The following is an 18,533-nucleotide window of genomic DNA, read 5'->3' on the forward strand; positions in this document are numbered from 1 at the left end:
ACCGGAACGCTGGCAGATAGAAATTTTAGTAAACGGCTGCCCCGTACCGGGTCGTACCGGCTGAATCCCACCCGTGAACAAATCAAACTGTTCAAGTATCTAAAATATGGTAAAGAGGTCATAAGCTTTAGTCTTTGTTTTTTTTATTCCTGGAAAACCCTCTTTAAGAACCCGTACAAAACTAGATGTACAGTAAAATGTTTTTTTTACTTAATCACTATAATTATATTATTAGGAAAGACCTGTTTAGGTTCACTCTCTCAGTTAGCAGCTTGCCACAGCGAAGTAAAAACCATGACTATGAAAACCCTAGCCTTGTTCAGGTGCTAACTAATCAATATAGACCCTGGCTACTCGGACACAGCTGAGCTAGCCCAGTTCGGTCACACAAAACAGCAGCCAGTGACACTTGCAGTTTCTTCTCGGAGAGATTCTGGCTCTTGTCTCTTCATTTCCGACCCAGTCTGCTCAGCTTCCCCAGCTCACTGACCAGTGAACACATGGCCTGGTTCTAGTCATAGTTACCCAGGTGCACCTAACCAGATCCTGTAGTGCTGGGATTTAACCCTAGCCTACCTACTTCATACAGACCAAGTTGTTCACTACTCGGCTGACCCCTTATTAAATACTATTTTCCCCCTTGTAAATGAAAAAAACTTTACACTTGCCATTTCTGCGATGTCAGTACCAGGTGTCCTAACGCCTGCTTGACAATGTAATGCCACCTGAGCCCTGCAGCTAATCAGTGGTCGCTAATCAACTTAAGTTTTCATACTTCCTCTGGGCGTTTCAATGTTCATCTCACAGAAGTCAGAGCGCAGCAGCTCAATGGTTGGCGCTAATTAGCTGAAGGGCAGAACTTTGTCACGTGAACCTTAGAAGACCCAGCACCAATATTGCTTCAAGGACACCGGTGCTGGAGGTGAGTATGAAGGGTTTTTATTTGACAAAGGGGAATATAGTATTTATGACTGGACTTTCAGAGTAGTGGCCATCTCCTTTATTCCCTCGAGACTCCTGTGAATTTTACCAATCCTGTCTGTCTATCTGTCTATCTTTTGTGCTTCTGATGAGTGTCTTTGACTAAGCTTCAGAATCAATTCATGCAGGTTTCCTTGGGTTTCCATTGATTTTTGACAGTAGATTGTGTTTGTTTGTTTTATCCAGAAAATGGGGAAAAAAAGGAAAGAAACTTGACAGCCCTACGATAAGTCCATCAGGGATGATCTGGGCTATTATTGACTTGTCAAATCGGTCATCAAAGATTTGTCTGATATTTGAATCCTGTAATGCAGAAGCCCGAAGTCCAGTGTAAACAGAGTAATGCAGACCATAAATTACCCACCCGGCAGACATAATTGATTGACAGACATATTATCTATAGTTAAAAGAATGATAGAGCTGTGATCCTTTTTTGGCAGCCATTAGAGCTCACACTTGGTTAGCCATTATTTTTTTTTTCACACTAGTGAACATGAGAAACAGATGAAGAGTTAAGATTGAGGAAATGCAGACAGATGTTTTCTTGTTCTACTGATCTGTGATGTGTGAGGTTGTTATTTTGAGGTTGTTATTTTTGGGTGTTCCTGGTGAGGTTTTATATTTTATTGCTTAATGCATGTAAATCCTTATCATACGTTATTATATGTTATGTTTGCAGCATTTGTAATGTGGTGTAGCTAAAGAGCAAGTGTGGTGTGGATTACAGCAATGTATTTAAAGGCCATGGAAAAATCGAGCAAATAATGGCCTCGTGCATTTGGAGCGTCTGATAAGTAGCATGCACCTCCGTGCGCCTCACCAAAAATCTTACTCCAGTCAGGTACTGGAGTAAGATTTGTGGTGTAAAGAACGCCACAACTCGAACCTCCCAAACTCTACGCGATTTATCAAAGCTGGGTGAAAAATGGCATGAGAACACAATAAATCACAAAATGTTAGCATAGACTCGGATTCCTCTAAAACTTTGTAACTTTTCAAATCTTTTTACACCAGAATTCTGGTGTGAAAGCTTTGATGAATTGGCCTTAGGGTGCAGTCAGACGGCCGTATAAATTGGACAGATCTAACGGCAATTCTCGGCTGGCCGCTGATCTCTGACCCTAGCGTGACAGCTGCATAGAAATACATGAAGTTGTCGTGCTGGAGTCGGGAGAGCCGCCAGCCAGTCCGTGCGTTGCGGTCTGATCTCGGTTCAATTTATGCTGCCGTCTGACAGCGCTCTTATGTTTACATATCTTAGTGCAATTGTATTAACTAAAAGTAACCAATCCGTTTCATTTTCAAATGTAAATTACTTCTTTATTTTTTATACCACAGACAAGCAGTTTGCAATCTGATCCAAGTTTCTGAGAAATATTTTGTAAAAAATTACAACCCGATATTCTTAAATTTTGCAGAGTTGACCATGCCTTGTTGTGTTTGCTCAGCCATCCTGTTGTATTTGGATCATTTGACATTTATTTCTTTCTTTTGGCTTGTTAATTTGAAAGTGATGGGCATGGATAGCAGCTAATGACCACAGACTTGTGGACCTAACAAGTAATTTTTTTTTTTTTTTGTCTTTCCGTAGTCTCTAATATTTGACGAGGTTGACCTGTCGGACGCCAGTGTAGCAGAATCGAGTACAAAAAATGTCAACAACAGCTTCACGGTAAGATGCGACTGTGACAAGCGATCAGCTTGAGGTCCTTATTTGTGAGGGAAAATGCATGTTATCTTATTTAATTAAAGCGTGTGATGGGAATTATACTGAAATAAGTTTAGCCCTGATCCCGGCAGTGTAACCCATTAGAAAAGTGTTGGGCATTAGCTAACTCAGCACTTGTGAAATTAAACACGGCGCTTCCTCTAATATACCATTGCCTCTAAAACTGTGAATTTCGTGGGTGTTGACAGGTTGTCTTAGTAGTGCCAAAGGACTAAAAGGACGTCTCTACACTGCACTGTAGAAGTATTGCGGTGTAATAATAACTTAATGATGGCATGATCAAGTGTCCTGATGGGGAGACAAAAAAAGTTCACCCCACCCCTTTTTCTAGTTTTAGATGCAGGATCTAAACCAAAAATAACATATCACTGCATCTGGTCTAAATAGTAAACCCCGTACAAAAATATAAAACATGTAGATTTGCTGCTTTTTGGCCTCCTCACCTCCAAAACAATGGAAAGAAATGTGATCCAAAAAGTCTATGGAAAACAAAATGACAATAAAAGCTTTAGCTCGTCCCACAAGAAAAAAAGTCCTCATACACTTCCACAAACATTTTTTTTAATTCTAAAATGTATTTAGTACATATAGCAAAACTGCTATTAAATAATACAATTAGTTTAACTACAAATGAGCCACCATGAGATTGGCAACAGAAGTGTGAAAAAGGACTTGTAGATATCATCATTTGCGTTTTGTTTTTTGTAATTACTTTTTTGTTTTCCTTGACTAGTGACTTTCTGATTTTTTTTTTTGCGCCAAAATTATCAAATGGTGCACAATTTATGAATTTGCCCAAAGCCGAAAGTTGTCTTTTTTTGTTGTGTTTAATTGGTTGTATTGGTGACTCTTTGCAGGAAAAATCCCATGTTTTGCAAAATGTTGGCAAAAATCTGCCAAAATAACTGTTGTACAGAAAATTACCCGTAGGGTACTGGATCAGATATATGCATCACATTTTGCAACATAATTTTTTAAAAGTCGCATTTCATGAATCTGTCTAAAAAATCTATAAAAATCACTGACATGAAAAGCAGAAAAGTAACTAAATCCCAAAAGACAACATGAAAAAGGTGCAAATGGTTTGAAGAATTTGTCACTAATTGAGAGGTATTCACACCGAAAAAACTGGGAAAATGCAATAATAAATCGAACTCTGTATCTTCACTATGTTTTGAAGTGTATTGTTCCCGTTGACGTAAGTTTAGGTGGGGAAGAAAAAATTGAGAAAGTTTTAGAACATGTGTAGATCTTGTTTCCAGTGTCATTATCAGTTTAGTTTCGGAGTCTTTATGATGAGCATGATTTTCCTTTTATGAGGATGGAAGTCGGTTCACTTGTATTTAGTTGCCATTTCTGCTGCAGGGCACATTGTTCCATTGTTCCATGATAATAGCTGGTTAATTTTTGTAGGGGTAGATAATGTAACAGTCTTAATACAACATGAGCCAATATTTCTAGACAGCAGAATATATTACAATCCATGTGCCAGAGTTTTGGCACAATTTGCGCCATACACTATTCTATAGAGACTTTAACAGTAATTTTAATGCATCTGTCCCATGCAGACATCAGTTCACATGTGAGTGCTTAATCTGTGCGTGGAAAAACATGCCCAAGGTATTGCACCTTTTTGACACATTTGATGTTTTCACTGTGTTTAGGCACAACAGGGCTGCAATGATGTGATTTCACAGGTTTTATGTGAACACATAAAAGAGGGAGTTGGTATCTTCTTTTTTTGCCTTTTAACTTATATTTAATATTGTGATAATACATATGTTTTTTTAGTTTCTTCTGCCTCATTCAGGCGGCCGTACTGAAGCCACATTTAATCTAGGAAAAAAATAACATAATCAAAATAAAACTAATTCATGGTAAAAGTCCATGTAAGTGCAGTTTCCATCAACACTTAGTTTGTGTGGAGCCATTGTTAGGTATTTATTCTGTTAAATTGATATAGCATCCTTGTCCTAAGCAGATTGCTGATGTAAAGGGAATCTGTCTACCTCATCTGAGCGCAGCATAATGCAGGTAAAGAGAAGCTATATCCAGCGATGTATCACTTAGTTTACTGGGTACAACAGGTCTGACACAAGCAGAGCTTTTGGATTTAGAATGAAAGCTAGCCACACTCAGCCAGGCTCTGTGTACAAAGTCCATAGACAGTGAGCTGCTTATCATAGCAGGGGGCAGAGTCTGACTAGTCGGGCAATGTTAATCTCTTAGTGATAAATCCTTTTCTGTTAGTAAACAGCACGCACTTTGACAAGTGAATTCTGCGTTTCAGCCTCTGTCTCCTGCTCTCTTCAGATTACATAGCAAAAACCTGCTGATAGATTCCCTGTAATTTACCCCATTCCGTTATTCGATAACTACAAAGTATGTTCTAGGCATTATCATGCAATGATTTACTGAATGCTTGTATGTATGCTGTTCTCCTTTACTCCCCGTTCTGACTATACCTACCTGCGATTGATTTACGCTATTGGCCATTTTCCTATTTTGATAAATGTCAGATTAAACTTTGAGAGTTTGAAAATCCAGATGACACTGAAAGCTACAGCCGAAAGAAGTTCAGATGTTTCTCAGCATGTAGTGCGGGTGAATTAGGCTAAGTCCACGTTCACACTATCAGTATTTGGTCAGTATTTTACATCAGTATTTGTAAGCCAAAACCAGGAGTGGAACAATTAGAGGAAAAGTATAATAGAAACATATGCACCACTTCTGCATTTATCACCCACTCCTGGTTTTGGCTTCCAAATACTGAGGTAAAATACTGACCAAATACTGAACGTGTGAACATGGCCTTAAAGAGTAATACAGGGAACTGTGACTACAAGGTTAAAGAATATCGACACATTCGGGCAATTTTGTTTTAAACTTAAATAAATGCATGTAATCATTTTTGCATTTGGGTTTTAAAAAAAGAAAAGAAAAGCTGTCATCATGCGTAAAGCAATTTTCCCTAAATGTATACGGCAGCCTTGATGTGTGCGGCCAGCTGCTGCGATGCCCGTGTACACGGCCGAGTTGCAGTAATCCAGGGCATTGCTAAATATTTTCTATGTTTTTAAACATCCGCTCTGGTCTTTGGCGACTTCAGTTTGTTTTGTGAAAACAGATGGACTTGTAAAATTCTCCCTCCCTGCCAGTTCAGTGGTGTAAATGTCTCAGATCTGCATATGTTCCTGTGTGATGGCAGACGAGATATTTTTGGAGCCGAGCAGATTGGGCAAGACGCTGGAGTCTCATGACATCAGATGGAATGATTCTAGACCTTTTTTTTATCATTGTTAGAGGGGAATAAAAACGTGCCCATGGGAAGCTTACGCCGGAGGCGCAGGATGCAGATTGCATGACTGCTTTCAAGCTGTGAATGTAACAGTCTGTGCAGCCGCGGGAAGAACACACATTAACGATCTGGGATTTAGGAGCGCTCTGAAGTTGAGCGTGATCATGTTCGAATAGTCATAGTTTAATTTTGTCTCATAGACAAGTTGGAATAATGAACTTTTAAAGGAAATAGTAAAAAAACTTTGAGGAATTTGGTTGTTAAAACATTTGGCAGAATCAAAGGCTTTCATGTGGCTTTTGGTTGCCTTCTAAATACATAGGATGTATAGTCTCCTGTGAACGCTAATGATGCCTGGCAAACCCCATTGACCTATAATGGTTCTGCTGTAGTTTCTATCTTTTTTTTGTTTTTGAAGCAAGAATATGATGTATACTGTGCTAGTACAGCCATAATATCTGACAGCCTCCAACCGTAGTGCCTTAAAGGGAACCTGTCACCATGAAAACACAGTCCAATCTGCGGGTACCATGATGTAAAGCAGGGGGAGCTGAGTAAATTGAAATCTAGTTTTGTGAGAAAAGAATCAGTATAACCTGTGTGTTAATCACTTAAACCTTTGCACTTTCTGTGATTTTTGGCCAAGTGGGCGGTCCTATCAGTGACTGACAGCAATCTCTGTGAGCACACTTAAACAATGCAAGCTGTCAGTCACTGATAGGACCGCCCACTGGACCCACATTCACAAAAGAGCAGAAGTTTAAATGATTAACAAACAAGAGAATGGAGGGCACCACCAAAGTATGAGGATCACCTGTTGCATGCCAAAATGAGAATTAATTGCAGCATGTATAATACAGGGATCACTGGAAATAAATTACAACATATTTTTATTCAAAGTACAACACTGACAAAGCTAAAATCGTTAAAAACAAACAAAACTGTATAAGCCCACAATAGGGCTGCACCCTATCTCACCACCAGAATCACTACAGCAATAAAAAAAATCACATCACCAAACACAGCATAGAAATATAAGAGTTCAATATAATCAATAGTGATGAGCACAGAGGGAAAATACGCACCTGTTGATAAAGTTCTACTGTGCTAAAAAAAGTTGCAACTGCCAAGGAGAAGAAGTAGAGAAACTTCTATTTAGCCAAATAAAGCTAACCAGAAATGGCACCACAAATTGAAGAAAATGCCCCAAAGCATTGAAGAGAATAGCGCAAGAAATAACAGAATCCTAATATGGATCCTTGAGCGCACTGCTACCTGTATGGGGAACAGTGCTTGGTGCTTGCTATAAAGGCTCCTACAGGCGGTGGAGGCTGTGCTGGAGGAATGGAGGGCGGAAGAGATAAGGGCACCGACGCGTGTCGCCAGTAAACTGGCTTTCTCAGGAGCTGGTTAAAATGATTAAAACAAAGGTTATAGTGAGTCTTTTATCATAAAACTATATCAAAATCTGATCGGCTCCCCCTCCTCTATATCATGGTGCCTGCAGATTGGACTGCATCTTCATGGTGACAGATTTCCTTTAATATCTCCCTATAAAGTTTTCTGTTGGCAAATTACTATCATCCTTGCAATCCATACCCCTGTTTGAAGTTGAGGACTGGGTGACACTTCCTGAGAAGACAGTGTTTGTTCTTGCTTATACAGGGGATACTGATTACAATATTGGTCCCCTTAGGAACATGAATATCTTATGTCGTTGCTTCTGTTTTAGGAGCTTGTTGCTGGGGTTTGGGTGCTATCTATAAAAGATGATGTTTAGGATAAAATCATTGTGGAGTTTAGACAGAACATGTTGACTCAGGACATTACAGGATATCTCTAATGGTAACCGACTACAAACAATCCCGTGTGTAGTCAGCTTATATAGTCATGTCCTACTTTCTTCTGTAACAGGATATTTTTTGTTAAGCCTTCTTTTTACGTTATGTAAAAATTACTTACTGTTTAATGTCCTTCCATTTGCCTTTGGGGATCATTTGTTTTAAATAGGTACTAATGATTCAGATGGATGCTTTTTTTATCGAGTGAGTTAAAATGAATTGTTTAGTAAAATGTGTTAAATCACAGAGACCTGTTTCTCCTTGCGAAGAGTTCTAGTCCTTTTCATCTCTGAAGAGACAATTTTTATATTTCATTTCCCAGAGGAGCATTGAACGGCTTAAAAGTCCCCTCACCTTGGCATGCCGTGACGTGTCACTCTTCACGCGGAAAAACGTTACCCCTTGGATCCCGGTCAGACGCCTCTCACACAGGCAAACCAGATCTCACACTTTGCACTAATGAGGGGCAGTATCCCAAAACAGTGTCTGCAAACTGAAATTCTGGTTTGGCTTTATCTTGCGAATCTCCGCTAGATAAATTTCTCCTGTCCAATGTATTGGGATGCGGTGATTCTGCACAGTTCAATGAACACATGCGGAATCACCTGCGTTCAAAAGCCGGCAGACATGTGCTGCTGATTACTGACCGTGGGGATGTAGGCCTAGTTGCTTTTGGCATGCAGCACAGTTTGCAGATATCTATCGTTTTCTTCATTTTGTGCTACTACATCCGCTAATATTAGTTGCACCTAGCAGCATGACATGTGTAATCCTAATCTGGCGGAGCCATATCTTGGAGTTATGAGAGTGCCAGGCTGCCATCGAGATCATGTTTCTCACTCCAATGGAGGTTTGAAAACATATCCTCTGCAAACGTAGAATTTGTGCAGAAGTGTTTTGTCTGGATATGGATGTTTGGGTCTCGTCACTGTGGACCAATACTGGACTATGTGTGCCTGCTAGAATCCAATCACTGTAAACCCCAATATTCCCGGGAATGTCTGATTGCTAATGTCAGTACTATTTGTCTTATGCACTGGCCGTTCTCTGAACTGTCAATTGAAACCATAGCAGTGAATGTTTGTCACCAAGTAACCGTCCTACAATGTAACAGGCTGCGCACTGTCCTTTAAAACATTTCAAAAGGAAATCCTTAAATTTGGCAGGATGAGCTTGTACAGTACTTTGTACTATTTACATTGTAATGCCAGCTCCAAATAAAACACGCTTGTAGTATTACGGCTAGATCCCTATTTGGGCTGCTGGTTCTTACCGAGCTATAAAAATGATTGTAACTGCACTTTATTATGTTATTAATATTACCGCTAATATCGCCTGTCGTATTCCAAGAAAGAGAATGTTTTAAATGTTTCTGAGCAGTGGACACATCGGGGAAGCAAAGAGAGATGAAGATGGGAAATTTAGTTTTACATGTAGTGAAAATGACAGAAGCATCTAATCTCGTATATGTCCAGCGATGGGGTTCACTCTCTCGGGTAGCTGCTTTGAACACGAAGTCACAGAGGTATTTTATCACACATAGAACAGTAGTTATTTCCACGGGTTTCCTAGTAGCGAAAACAAAACCATAAACGTAAAATCCCTAGCCTTGTCCAGGCACTTACTAAAGAATACAGACCCTGGCTATGCGTACAAGGCTGAGCTAGTCCCAGTTCGGTCACACAAAAATCTATCATTCATAGCAACCAATATGCTTTCAGTTTGGTGCACATGACCTGTTCAGTCTCTTTTCAGATTCTGTCTTGTCTCTTTCCAACACAACCCACTCTGCTCCGCTTCCCCAGCTGGCTGACCAGTGAACACATGGCCTTTTTCCTATCGCCACGACAGCACCCCTACGAGAGAGGGGATCCGCCCACCATCTGGACAGGAACCTACAGGATTTAAAGGGGCGGTCCCCCTCACCACTCCAGTTTGGGCTCCTGTCCTAGATGGGAACACAGGAGCTGAAAGCAGGAAGGTTCCTACCCGGGTCCTCAGCCTCTGCGCGGTGTCTGTGGGAACGGCAGAGACGGGGTCGCTGGAAGCAGCGTCGGGGGTGTCCTGCGTGCAGACCCCCCTCGTCTGGGCACATGAAGCGCGTCCCAGGAGTCGGGCAGTGCCATCCTGGTCCGCAGATCAAGCGCGCGGTTCAGCGTTCTCACCGGCGCTGGTGAACCCGGAAGTAGTTGTTACACTTCCGGGGTAAACCGGGGGAGGAGTGTGGCTGCAGCTATGAAAGACTGGCGGCTATGGAATGCCTCGTGCGGCAAGATGTCCTCAGTAGGGGACACAGAGCACCCTCAGGGAGAGGTGTCAGAGCAGCTCAGCAAGAGCGGTAGCAGCCGCTCAGGAAGTAGCAGCAGAGTGGTACGGGGGCAGCGGCAGGGGAGCGCCCCAGCGTCACAGATGGATTCTTCTCCAAAATCGGTATTCACAGGATCAGCCTTATGGTGAGTGTTAACAATACACCTGATGCTGATATGGTCCGTTATTTGTGCTTTGTTTTAGGGTAAAAAGACATCTAAATCTAAGCATAAGCAATGTGCTTTATGCACGACTCCAATGCCGGATAATTATACTAAAAGGCTTTGCCAGACTTGCATCTGTCGGACCTTAGAGGAAGAAGCTCCCCTTTGTTCATCAGACCTCAGAGCGGTCATCAGGGAGGAGATAAGTTATTCCCTTAGAGGCAGCCACCATGAGAGGTCGGTCTGGGACGTATCTCCTGGATCTAGCCCGTCCCTGCAAGAGGGTGAATGTTCTCGCTCCTCATCACCATCCTCCTCAGATGAAGAGGGAAGGCCATGTTTTTCAGTTGAAAATATGGATGTATTAGTCAAAGGGGTCCGAGCGACCATGGGGGTTGCTGAGAACAAGGAACCAAAATCTGCACAAGACATAATGTTTGCAGGCTTGTGCCAGAGAAGTCGTAAGTCATTCCCGGTAGTAGATACAATTAAAAACCTTATTAAACGGGAATGGGATAAACAGGACAAAGGATTTTTGCCGTCATCTGCAAAGAGAAGGTATCCCTTTGACGATAATGACCTGGCGAAATGGACAAAAGTCCCTAAGGTGGACGCGGCTGTGGCTTCTACATCTAAAGCAGGTACCTTACCTCTGGAGGATGTAGGTCTTTTGAAAGATCCGTCGGATAGGAAGGCGGATATGTTTTTGAAAAAGGTGTGGGAATCAGCGTCTGGAGCATTCAAACCGGCGATCTCTAGTACTTGTACAGCTAGATCTGTTATGGTTTGGATAACCTAGCTGGAGGAACAGCTGAAATCCAAAGTGCCTAGAGACAAAATACTGAACTCCCTATCTCAGATACGTGAGGGGGTGGCGTATTTGGCGGATGCATCAGTGGATTCTCTGAAACTTGCAGCCAGAGCTGCAGGTCTCTCGAACGCTGCTCGCCGAGCACTATGGCTTAAGACCTGGAAGGGGGATGCTCAGGCAAGAGCTAAACTATGTGCTATTCCATGTAGGGGTGAGTACCTGTTTGGCCCGGTTTTGGATGATATCTGTTGTGAATTCTGCTTTTGGGTTCCCTCCGGTGGTAGTAGGTGGTAATGCAGTTGTCCCTGGGTTGCAGTCCTGGTCAGGTGTGTCTGCTGATTGCAGTTCTGACTGGGGTATTTAGGTGTGCAGGATTCATTAGTCCTTGCCAGTTGTCAATTGTTGTTGGGAGGTGTAGGACCTCTGCCTGGTTCCTCCTGCCTTTCTGCCAAATCAGCAAAGATAAGTGTCTGTTTTTTTTTTTCCTGTGGCACACATGCTGTGTGCTTCACAATTCAGTGCTATTCTTTGTGTTTTCTTGTCCAGCTTAGATTGCGTCAGTATTTTCTCAGTCTTGTTGGATTCTCTGGAGTGGCAGATATACATTCCATGTCTTTAGTTAGATTGTGGAACTTTTGTATTATCTGTTGTGGATATTTTTGGAAGGGTTTTAATACTGACCGCCTAGTAATCTGTCCTATCCTTTCCTATTTAGCTAGAGTGGCCTCTTTTGCTAAATCCTGTTTTCTACCTGCGTGTGTCTATTCTTCTCCTACTCAGTCATTATTCCTGGGGGGCTGCCTATCCTTTGGGGGTCTGCTCTGAGGCAAGATAGCATTCCCATTTCCATCTATAGGGGTATTTAGTCCTCCGGCTGTGTCGAGGTGTCTAGGGTTTGTTAGGCACACCCCACGGCTACTTCTAGTTGCGGTGTTAGTTCAGGATTTGCGGTCAGTACAGGTTCCACCGACTCCAGAGAAAGTTTTCATGCGGCTCCAAGGTCACCAGATCATAACAGACATCCTGGCGAAAGCTGAGGATAGGAAGAAAGGTTTTCCTAAAGCTTTCAATCCTACCTTTAGGAATACCTTCAGGAGACGCTTCCCATACCGAAGACCTTACCAAAATCGAGACTGGGAATCCACGGAGCCGAAGAAGAAAGGTTCGGACTTTAATACCTTGTCATCTTCCTTAAGACGTAGAAGAAATTACCGTTAATACAGGTCTCCCAGTAGGGGGCAGGTTAAAGCACTTCTATACTCAGTGGGCCAGAATAACTTACAGCACTTGGGCTCTGGGTATAGTTAAATCGGGGTTGAAATTAGAATTCCAGGAAAGACCTTCTAACTTTTAGGCTATGTTCACACGGTGCGGTTTTTGCTGCGGATCCGCAGCGGAATTGCACTGCGGATCCGCAGCAGTTTTCCATGTAGGTTACAGTACAATGTAACCCAATGGAAAAAAGGACCCGCTGTGCCGACGATCCTTTTTTCCACAGGCAAATCCGCAGCGGTTTTGCCTGCAGAAAAAAGAAGTAGCATGTCACTTCTTTCTGCAGATTCCGCTGCGGGTTTCCAGCAGCACCAATAGGAAACTGCATTTGGAAACCCGCAGTGGAATCCGCAGAAGAAAAAGGATCAAAAACCGCAGCTAAAATCAGCGCTGAATTTAGCTGCGGTTTTTCAAAACAGGACCTGAAAAAAAAAGGATGAAAAAAAGGATCGTGTGAACGTAGCCTTATATTTTGACTGCCCCTGATTCCTTAGACCAACAGAAAGCACTAGAAAAAGAGGTTCACATGTTAAGACAAAAGGAGGTTATAGTAGAGGTTCCAAAAGATCAGCAGGGGGAAGGGTTCTATTCCCCTTTATTTTAGATCTCCAAACCGGATGGATCCTTTCGAACCATCATAAATTTACGGAGATTGAACAAGTATCTACAATACCATGCCTTTAAAATGGAATCTATTAAAACGGCGACCAAACTTTTTTCCCAGATGCTATATGACAGTCCTGGATTTAAAAGATGCGTATTACCATCTGCCCATTCACAAGGATCTTCAACAATACCTCAGGATGGCGGTGCGCTTAAACGATCAGGTCAGACACTTTCAGTTTACTGCAATGCCATTTGGTCTATCTATGGCACCGAGGGTGTTTACTAAGATCGTGGCAGAAGTGATGGCCCATGTCAGAGAACAAGATACATTAATTATACCCTACATGGATGAGTTCCTGGTAGTGGGAAATTCGTTTTTTCAGTGTAGAAGGCGCCTAAAACATGTAATATCTTCCTTACAGGACTTGGGTTGGCTAGTCAATCTGGAAAAATAAAGACTAGAACCATCAACCCATCAACGACTCAAACTTTCCTGGGTATTCTGCTAGATTCGGAAAATCAACTGTGTTTTCTTCCAGAAGAAAAGAAGCAGAGGATTGTACACAAAGTCAGTACTGTGACAAAAAAAAACAGATCTGACTTTGAGAGACGCAATGTCTCTTTTGGGATCCTTAACATCTTGCATACCAGCCGTCCAGTGGGCTCAATTCCACACTCGAGTACTGCAGACCCAAGTCTTATATGCAGAAAGGAGTCTTCAAGGTCAGCTAGGCGGAAGACTCAGGCTTTCCACCACCACTCTGGACAGTCTGAAATGGTGGCTAAATATGGAGCATTTGGGAAAAGGGGTACACTGGAGTATAGTACCAGAAAACACGGTCACAACCGATGCCAGTCCAATAGGATGGGGAGCTCATATAGGAGATGTATGGACTCAGGGAAAATGGTCTCTCTTAGAGGCCCAAGAATCCTCAAATTGGAGGGAGCTTACGGCATTAAAAATGCTCTAATCAGGTGGCTACCATCTCTGCGGGATTCACATGTAAGGGTCCAGTCAGACAACACAACAGAAGTAGCATATCTCAACCATCAAGGAGGGACAAGATCAAGGTCTCTAATGAGACTCGACATAGCCGAAGCTTACTTTCGCTCTCTTTCAGCCGTACACATTCGAGGAGAGCTCAACACAGAGGCAGATTACCTCAGCCGTCATTCTCTTCGTCAGGGAGAATGGGTTCTAAGTCATCGGGTATTCAAACAGATAGTAGACCTGTGGGGGTTACCCGATATAGACCGGTTTGCAATGAGAGAGAACAGACAGACCAGGAAGTTTGCTTCGCTTCGGGTAGCAGACAAACCCTGTGTAATAGACTCCCTTCAGATTCACTGGGATTTCCCTCTGGCATATGCATTTCCCCCAATGTGTCTGATCCCTATAGTCCTCAGAAAGATCAGGGAAGAGAGGGCGAGAGTGATCCTGATTGCCCCCTTTTGGCCCAGAAGGGCATGGTTCTCTGTACTCAGGGCAATGTCTGTAACCGACCCCTGGGTATTGCCTGTGAGTCCGGAACTTCTGGTTCAGGGTCCATTCTGTTACCCCAATGTGGAATCCCTGCCTCTGACGGCGTGGAATTTGAGAGGGAGTTATTGAAGAGGAAAGGGTTTTCAGACGCTTTGATATCTACCCTTTTAAATAGTCGAAAAGAAGTTACCACTAAAATTTACTATAAAACCTGGAAAAAATTCCTTGCCTTCTACCAACATCCCTTTTCGGGCAAGGTTCCAATTTCGGCTATTCTAGAGTTTTTACAAAAGGGCCAAGAATTGGGTTTAGCGGTAAATACCCTTAGAGTCCAGGTATCGGCCTTGGGGGCATTATATAACAGCGATGTGGCGGGAAATAGATGGGTATCTAGATTCATTAAGGCCACCGAACGTAGTAACCCGGTTTATGTACCTAAACTACCACCGTGGGATTTAAATTTAGTATTGGATGCTTTAACAGAACCCCCATTTGAGCCATTAGATTCTGTCTCCATTAAAAATTTAACTTTAAAAACAGCCTTCCTAGTGGCACTGACTTCCGCTAGGAGAGTGAGTGATTTGCAAGCATTGTCGATAGACCCCCCTTATTTGATGGTCTTTCAGGATAGAATAGTGTTAAAACCAGATCCAGCATATCTACCAAAGGTAGCTTCCAAATTTCATAGAAGTCAGGAAATTTTCTTACCATCATTCTGTGACAATCCAGTCTCAGCGGAGGAGCAGAAATGTCAAATGCTAGATGTTAGAAGAACAGTGTTAGAATACTTGCACAAAACAGAACCGTGGAGGCAGAGTAGGGCTCTATTTGTTTCCTTTCAGAACCCAAGGAAAGGGGCGAGTGTAACAAAAGCGTCTATCGCCAGATGGATAAGAGATGCGATATATTTGGCTTATACGACCAAAGGTCAGACACCACCAGATGGCATCAGGGCCCACTCCACTCGAGCCATGGCCTCATCCTGGGCGGAAAGAGCGGACGTCTCCATAGACGTAATATGTAAGGCGGCAACGTGGTCATCTCCTTCCACCTTTTATAGACATTACAGTCTTGATCTATCATCAATGGCCAATTTAGATTTTGGCCGTTCAGTACTTAGTGCTGTAGTCCCACCCAGGTGATTGATCTTTGAAAATCTCTCGTAGGGGTGCTGTCGTGGCGATTGGAAAACCGGTCTTTACTTACTGGTAATAGGATTTTACAGAGTCCATGACAGCACCCGCACATTCCCCCCCGTAGTTAATCACTGGTTTCTACACCCTTTGGAAAGTGTGCTTTTTAAATTATCACTCTTTAGAAGGTGATGGCATTTAGTAATGTTTAAGTATTTATGATTGTGTACTAACTCAATGGCGGTGTCCCTTATACTCTGAAGCACAAACTGGAGTGGTGAGGGGGACCGCCCCTTTAAATCCTGTAGGTTCCTGTCCAGATGGTGGGCGGATCCCCTCTCTCGTAGGGGTGCTGTCGTGGACTCTGTAAAATCATATTACCGGTAAGTAAAGACCGGTATTTTAGTCATGGCTATCCAGCTTCATCTAATTGAGACCTGGATGTCTGTCTTTCCTACAACAATAATGTGCAAAAGTTATAGGCAGATGTCGAGAAAATACTTCAGAGTGAGAATGCCTTACAAAAAAGTGTTGATTGTGTATTAGTATTAAGTAACAAAATGCAAAGTGAGTGACCAAAAAAAATATGTAAATCAAATCAGTATTTGGTGTGACAACCTTTAGCCTTCAAAATAGCATCAATTCTTCTAAGTACAATTTTTGAAGGAGCTCTGTAGGGAGGGAATACAAAACATTTTGGAGAATTAACTATAGATTTTCTGTGTATATAGGTTTGCTCAAATATTTCTGTCTCTTCATGTACTTCCACACTGACTCGATATTGAGCTCTGGACTCTGTGAGCGCCATTTCATGACTTCAAGGACTTGTTCTTTACAGTAAATATGGTTCTTAATGACATTGCTGTATGTTTGAGGTCATTTTCCTGCTGCAGATTTCTCTTGTTCATTCACTTTATTTTGTTACAAAATTAACAAAATGCAAACACCTCCTTGATGGCAATGCATGATGGATAGGTATCTTCTTGTATTTCTAAAAGCTGATGACTCCAAATCAAATCCTCAACTCCATTTTCTGAAATGCAGCTCCGAGAACCCTCCACCATGCTTCACTGCTGCTTGCGGACACTCATTATTATACAACTTTCCAACCATTCAGTGAGCAAACTATGTAGCGCTATGGTAGCTGGGGGAGCTAGCATAAGAGGACACCACTGTAAATTAAATAACTGGGAACTACAAGTCACATAATGCAAACAAGGTGCATGGAAAGTACAAGAAAATGGCACTATGTATGAGACAGTGAAAAAAAAAATATTTTTTATTAACAACATGCCAAAACAGCAAGGTTAAAAACACTTAAAAAAAAAAACAAAAAAAAACATAGCACAAAGCGATATATCGGGGACTTGCAATATAATGTCATAAGTCACATCATAAACTGGGTAACACAAGAAGTTATAGATTGGCATGGGGAGTTATAACCAGCTAGACCACAAGGCAACTAAAAAATGTCCTGGTGCAGATGGCCCCAGGTATGGTAATATGTGCAAAAAGACGCTGGAGGCCAATGTGCAAATAAGCAAAATAGTACAAAATACACAATGAACAAAAAGGCAGTGAAAAGCACAAGTATATATTACATATATGCAGAAAGAATCACATGTATTGCAATCCAAGGCGTCGCACAAGGGATCTCATAGTCACCTGTCCTGTCTATGTTGCTGGAGAAATCTGGGTGCAGATGAGAACCAACATGAAAGACAAAGTGTCACTGATGCTTGTGACCCGTAGGAAAAAGAATAAGCCCAGAACCCCTCAACGCTGCTTTTTATTATAGCATCCCCCAGCTTTGGAAAATCTCCGGGTTCTCAGCTACCGGGTGTTTCACTGTCCCATCATGTGATCGCCGTTATTCACCGAATAACGGCGATCACAAAAAAAAAATTACAGTTCATTTCTCTCTCCCGATATGATCTAGCATATCAGAGAATAGAGAAAAGCGTTCCCCCCCTTACCTCCTGATTAGTGATGAGCGAGTGTACTCGGGTTTTCCGAGCATCTTGGGCGTGCTTGCATATTATGATTTGCCGCTGCTGGACAGCCTGAATGCATGTGGGAATTTCCTAACAAACAGGCATTCCCTGCATGTGTACAGGTTGTCAAACAGCCGCAAATCATGCAGCTGTGTCGACTCAAACATAATCTCCGAGCACGCCCAGATACTCAGAGATCACCCGAGCATGATCGGAAAACATGAGTACCGAGTACACTCGCTCATCACTATTCCTGATCTTTCCCCCAGGTGTCTGTGTCATCTTCTTGGGAAAAAAATGGGGGCACATGCGTACTGCACCTGCCGAGATCTGCCAGCCTTTACCCGGCAACAATAGGGAATTTTTCCAACTCGTTCCTTTTGATCACTGTGATAGGTTTTTTCAAAAGTAAAAAAAAAAAATTGCATCATCTGGGTCACCAGTCTAGGTTAAGCCCCTCAGACCATGCGCAAAGCTTGTATCAGTGCAGCATTGACAGTTCTAATCCATTGCAATGAGACAGAAGAAGCCACGTATGTAACTGGCGATATGCGTGGGGTCTATGAGCCCTGACCTAAATCCTATTGAGCATCTTTGGAAAGAGCTGAAACATGCCGTCTGGAAAAGGCAACCTTCAAACACGAGACAACTGGAGCAGTTTGCTCTTGATGAGTGGCCAAATACCTGTTGAGAGGTGCAGAAGTCTCATTGACAGCTACAGGAATCGTTTGATTGCAGTGGTTGCCTCCAAAGGTTGTGCAACAAAATATTAAGTTAAGGGGACCATCATTACTGTCTAGGTCTATTTCATGAGTTTTATATATTTTTTTTAATTCTGTGAAAGCATGGTTGAAAAGCAATGTCTGACTTTCATTTGTTCATTTTCACAGATTTTTAATTTATTATTACCTTTG

The 18,533-nt window shown here is 42.3% G+C and overlaps 1 protein-coding gene across 4 annotated transcripts in view; it reads left to right on the plus strand.

Annotated features, from left to right (window-relative positions):
* Positions 1-18,533, plus strand: part of DGKH (diacylglycerol kinase eta) — a 374,981-nt gene that overhangs the window by 192,258 nt on the left and 164,190 nt on the right. For all 4 annotated transcript variants that reach the window (XM_077297324.1, XM_077297326.1, XM_077297323.1 and 1 more), the window contains one exon: positions 2,573-2,653. In XM_077297324.1, the coding sequence (XP_077153439.1) occupies positions 2,573-2,653 (81 nt within the window). The remainder of the gene's footprint in view (positions 1-2,572; positions 2,654-18,533) is intronic.

Source organism: Ranitomeya variabilis, chromosome 3, assembly GCF_051348905.1.
Source record: "Ranitomeya variabilis isolate aRanVar5 chromosome 3, aRanVar5.hap1, whole genome shotgun sequence".
In the NCBI taxonomy this organism is placed as follows: domain Eukaryota; kingdom Metazoa; phylum Chordata; class Amphibia; order Anura; family Dendrobatidae; genus Ranitomeya; species Ranitomeya variabilis.